Here is a 5,638-nt window from a genome sequence, read left to right as displayed (position 1 = left end):
TAACAATATCAAATATTCTATAATTTAAAACATTATAAAAAAATAAGGTTACTAAAAGCCAAAACTAACAAAAATCATAATATTTATTATATAAATTATAAAAAATAAGATTTATAATACTATTCTATGTTATTTTATTTTTTAGACCTAATGTGCTATCCCTTATCTAAGAATAGCATAATGTAATATTTTATTTTTTGCTTTGAAAAATACATTAAACAATAAATAATGTAATTTAAATAATCTATGTTACAAAAATTAAGTTATCGAATTATATGATTTAAGTTTAAATCAATCTCAGATATCTTGTCAAATTTTTTATAAATTCGATCTAAGCTGCCATAGATTAATAAAATCAATTCAAATTAAGTAAATGAGTCCATTTTTTCTCAACAATTATTCCGCTCTATATAATTTTCATGTTTAATAGCTAAAGTGTCAATCTATTTTGATAATTTCAATATAAAAATGCATTTTGAATAATTAAAAATATAAAAATTAGAAAAAGATTAAGTATTTTCATTAATTTTGAGCTTAAAAATTTCATCTTCTTCTTCATGAATAATGATGAAATATATACATCCATCTTTTTATTCTTTCGCTTGAAATATTTTTAACAAGTTCATTAATTTATTAGCAAATATTAATAATAGATAAATATGTTTTAGCCAATATAAGTGCTTAAATTATGTAAAATAGAAAAATTACAAAAAATATATGTAGACCCTTTCAAATTACTAGAAATGTTAGAGGATAAATATATTGTTTTAATTATTTAAAATTAAAATAACTTATATACTATATATATAATATAAAATAGGTGGTTCCGTACATGGCTCCTGATTTTACCCTATATAGATAAATAAATAAAATTCCTCAAATAGCAAAACACATTTGGACAAAAGAAATCAGAAAATTTATAATAGATATTTATTAAATTAAAAAAAAGAAAAGTAAGTAAGATATTTATGTGAATTTTACTAAAAAAAATATTTTTTAATTTATAAAAATTACTAAATATATTCTTATATATATATTAAAATTTAATAACACATTTATATTTAAAGTTAGTAATTTTTAGCAAAATCTGTTCAATTAGGAAAACATAAACCTGCGAAACAGTTTCCTCCTGAGCAACATCTCTAAGATTTGCAGCTTTCTCCTTATTTACTACAGCCATGAATAGATTGTTCTTTAGTGCTTTATGTCTATGATTTTAGTGCTTTAGCTTCAACTTAAGAAGAGGGGTTGGAGCAGATAAGAAGTACAAAGACTAATAAAATCAATATTGCGTTTTTGAATTGCATTTTATCAATTTTTTTTTCTTTTTTCAATTTTTCAATTTTTTGATTTATTATTTATTATTAATTTTTTGGGGATGTAATTTAATATTTAAAATACATTTTAAGACTATTTACAAATTCATTTATTTTAAATTTTGATCTATCTTATTATCTGGTTAATAAAATATCAGAAGTTTAAGATTGATAGCTAATTACTTACTTTGATTATAGATATAAGATGAGATTCATTTGAATTTTCAATCAAAATTTTGTTTTATATAAAGCTATGTGGCTTAAAATTATTTATATAGGAATATTAAAAGATTTAAATTATATTTTGAGGAGTTTTATATATATAAATGACTATGATTTTCTAATATTTTACAATAAAAAGGTATATTTTTATAATAATTAATACCAAATAATTATTGTTAGAGAATTTAAATAGGTAGCACAAAAGATATTTATCTAAGTTGGAATAATATCTTTTATATAAAAATACCATTTTTACAAAATTATCTTAAAAATCATAGCTTTTTATATATAAATAAATAATAACTAGATATCCATACTCATTTTTTGAATTTGAGATATGTGTTAAAAATCAAACTGTTTCGTTTTTAATTTAGATATTTTTCACTAAGCTGATATTTATATTTAGATCAAATTCAAGCATTTACTTCGTTAACTTAATTTCATAGTTTTTAGAGCAATTTTAAGTAGGAATTATTTTAAAAGTTAACTTATTGTGAAAAGGATTTTTTTTTTTCTTGTTTATTTTTAAAAAGAAAATATAAATTTCTAGCCATAATAAAATTATTTTTATAATTTACAAATCATTAACAAATTTAATAATTTTATTCATATCTAATCATGAAGGTTTATCAGAAAGTAAATTTAAAAACTGCAATGATATACATACTAAAAGCTAAGGTTAATAATTATTAGTAAAAAACGTACTTTTTTTATACAAGATTAAAACCAAAATAGAAATTTTTTAAAGAATCTTTTTAAGCTTAAAGTATATTTGTTTTAATTATAATATATAAAGAAAAGTGAATGCAGGTGACACCTATCTTTAAAAAAATTTTTTCTTTTTTCAGTTCCAAGTTTAAAAACACTCTCCAGTGAAGTAAATTTATAACTAAACAGAAAGATATTAAGATAATATATATTTTTCATTTAAATATATCTAAAATAATCAAATTTACTTCAAAAACAATATTTTAAAACTGATTTTTTAATTTAAGGTAATTTTTTGATTTATTTTAAGCTTGATGAATACTATTTGGATAATAAGAAATTAATAAATAAATTATCTCAATTTAATGTAATTAATAGTTGAATTATGACGTAACAATATCAATTATTCTATAATTTAAAGTATTTGAAAAACTAAGGTTACTAACAGCGAAAACTAACAAAAACCATAATATTTATTAAAATATATTACTTAATATGAGATTTATTATTTTATATTAAGCTATTTTAGTTTTTTAAAATCTAATTTATAATCCCTTATCAAAGAATATTATAATTGAATATTTGAATTTTTGCTTTGAAAAATATTTGATAATATAAATGATGTAATTAAAAATAATCTATGTAACAAAAATTCAGTTATCGAATTATATCCTTAAAGTTTAAAATCAAAATCACATATCTTGTCAAATTTTTTTATTAATCGGATCTAAGTGTCATGGATTAATAAAATTAATTCAAATTAAGTAAATGAGTCCATTTCTCAGGACAATTATTCCGCAAAATACAATTACGATGTTTTATAGCTAAATTAAGAAATACATCTAATAACTCGCATTTTGCTTGCAAATACAAAATTGAATTGATGTTAATCCATTTTGATAATTTTTAAAATGCATTTCATAACATTAATAACATAAAAATTAGAAAAAGATTAAGTATTTTAAGTATTTTTTAGCACAAAGTTTTCTGCTTCTTCATAATCATTATGAAATAAATACATCTCCTCTTTTTATTTTTCCCCTTCAAATATTTAAACACATATCATAAAATATTTGATTGAATTTGTAACCAAATATGAATTATTGATAACATTTTTTTGCCAATTTAAGTGCTTAAATTATATAAAATAGAAAAAGTATCAAACATATAAAGAGAACTCTACAAATTACGAGGAATGTTAGATGATAAATATGTTTTTTAAATATTTAAAATTAAAAATAATTTTTATAATTTTATTTATTTAATATAAAATAGGTGGTCCCACACAATGCTCCTTCCTTATTTTACCCTATATATTTCAATTATAAAAATTGTTAACTCTTTATTTTAGAAGAAAATTTTTTTTTATTAATACATAATTAAATTAACATATATGTATTTTTCTTAATTTAACAATTTTATTTATCATATTTTTTTCCATTTATTTTAAAAAATATTTATTTATTTTGAAAGATAATCTATGAATAAAAATAGTAATATTACATAATATTTTATTTATAATTTTATACTATTTTATTTTAGTTTTTTAAAATCTAATTTTCAATCCCTTATCTATGTGTAGTAAAATGGAATATTTTATTTTTGCGTAGAAAAATACTTGATTATATAAAAAATGATGTAATTTAAATAAACTATGTTACAAAAATAAATTCAGTTATCGAATTATATGCTTTAAGTCTAAAATCAATCTCATATATCTTGTCAAATTTTTTATAAATCAAATCTAAGCTGTCATGGATTAATAAAATAAATTCGAATTAAGTAAATGAGTTCATTTTACTCAACAGTAATTCCTCTAAATACAATTATCATGTTTAATAGCTAAGTTAAGAAAAGCATATAAAAATTCACATTTTGCTTGCTAATACAAAATTTATTTCATTGGCGTTAATCCATTTTGATAATTTTGACTATAAAAATGCATTTCGAAACATTAATAATTTAAAGTTAGAAAAAGGTTAAATATTTTCAGTAATTTTGAGCTTAAAGCTTTCTTTTTCTTCATGAATCATAATGAAATAAATACATCCCTCTTTTTTATTTTTCCACTTCAAATATTTTTATTAAAATCATAAATATTTGGTTGAATTTGTAAGCAAATATTAATTATGAATAATACATTTTAATCAATCTAAGTGCTTAAATTATATAGAATTGAAAAAGTATCAAACATATATGTGTAACTCAACAAATTAATAGGAATGATAGATGATAAATATGCTCTTTTAATTATTTAAAATTAAAATAATTTATACTATCAATATAATATAAAATAAATAGAGTTTATGTAATAAATCTTGTAATTGAAATAAATAGGGTAAAATAAGGAGCCAATTGCAGAACCACCTCAAAATCAACTTATCACTATTGTAATTTTTAAAAATATTTCAAAAATTTTAAAAAACTCTTCAGTGAAGTAAATTTATAATTTAAACAGAAAGTGATTGAGAGAAAATACATTATTTATTTAAATATCTGCCTAAACTAATCAAATTTATTTCAAAAACAATATTTAAAAACAGGTTTTTTATTTTAAGTTAAGAAATTAAGAAATATATTATCTTAATTTAAGGTAATTAATAGTAATTAATAGTTGAATTATGAAGTAAAAATATCAATTATTCTATAATTAAAAGTATTTGAAAAAAATAAGGTTACTAAAAGCCAAAACTAACAAAAATTATAATATTTATTATCTATATTACATAATATGAGATTTATAATTTTATAAGACATTATTTTCGTCTTTTAAAATTTAATTTGCAATCTCTTACCTAATAATAGCCTAATGGAATATTTTATTTTTTGCTTTGAAAAATACTTGATTTTTTTTAATGATTTAATTTAAATAATCTATGTTACAAAAATTCAGTTATCGAATTATATGCTTTAAATATAAAATCAATATCATATATCTTGTCAAATTTTTTATAAATTGGATCTAGCTGTCATGGATTAATAAAATCAATCCAAATTAAGTATATGAGTCCATTTTTCTCAACAAATATTTCTCTAAATACAATTATTATGATTAGTAGCTAAATTAAGAAATGCATCTAAAAATTCACATTGTGCTTGCAAATACAAAATTTAATTGATTGATGTTTATCCATTTTAATAATTTTCATTATAAAAATACCTTTCGAAACATTAATAATATAAAAATTAGAAAAAGATTTAGTATTTTCAGTAATTTTTAGCATAAATTTTCTTTTTCTTCAGTAATCATGATGAAATTAATACATCTTGTATTTTATTTTTTCCGCTTCAAATATTTTTAACTCGTTCATAAAATATTAAATTGAATTTGTAAGCAAATATTAATTATTGATAATATGTTTAAGTCATTTTAAATGCTTAAAATATATAGA

At 18.7% G+C, this 5,638-nt stretch overlaps 1 protein-coding gene across 1 annotated transcript; it reads right to left on the bottom strand. All coding sequences in view use genetic code 6, as the record gives it.

Annotated features, from left to right (window-relative positions):
- Nucleotides 1-1,091: 1,091 nt before the first annotated feature.
- Nucleotides 1,092-1,532, bottom strand: TTHERM_000837801 (hypothetical protein; the record flags this gene model as incomplete). Its single annotated transcript, XM_012800359.1, has 1 exon — nt 1,092-1,532. The coding sequence occupies one exon, from the start codon at nt 1,530-1,532 to the stop codon at nt 1,092-1,094; it is 441 nt and encodes a 146-aa protein (XP_012655813.1).
- Between the last annotated feature and the right edge of the window lie 4,106 nt (nt 1,533-5,638).

This window comes from Tetrahymena thermophila (genome assembly GCF_000189635.1).
Source record: "Tetrahymena thermophila SB210 genomic scaffold scf_8254359, whole genome shotgun sequence".
Lineage (NCBI taxonomy): Eukaryota > Ciliophora > Oligohymenophorea > Hymenostomatida > Tetrahymenidae > Tetrahymena > Tetrahymena thermophila.
This window is presented reverse-complemented; position numbering and strand designations above follow the sequence as displayed.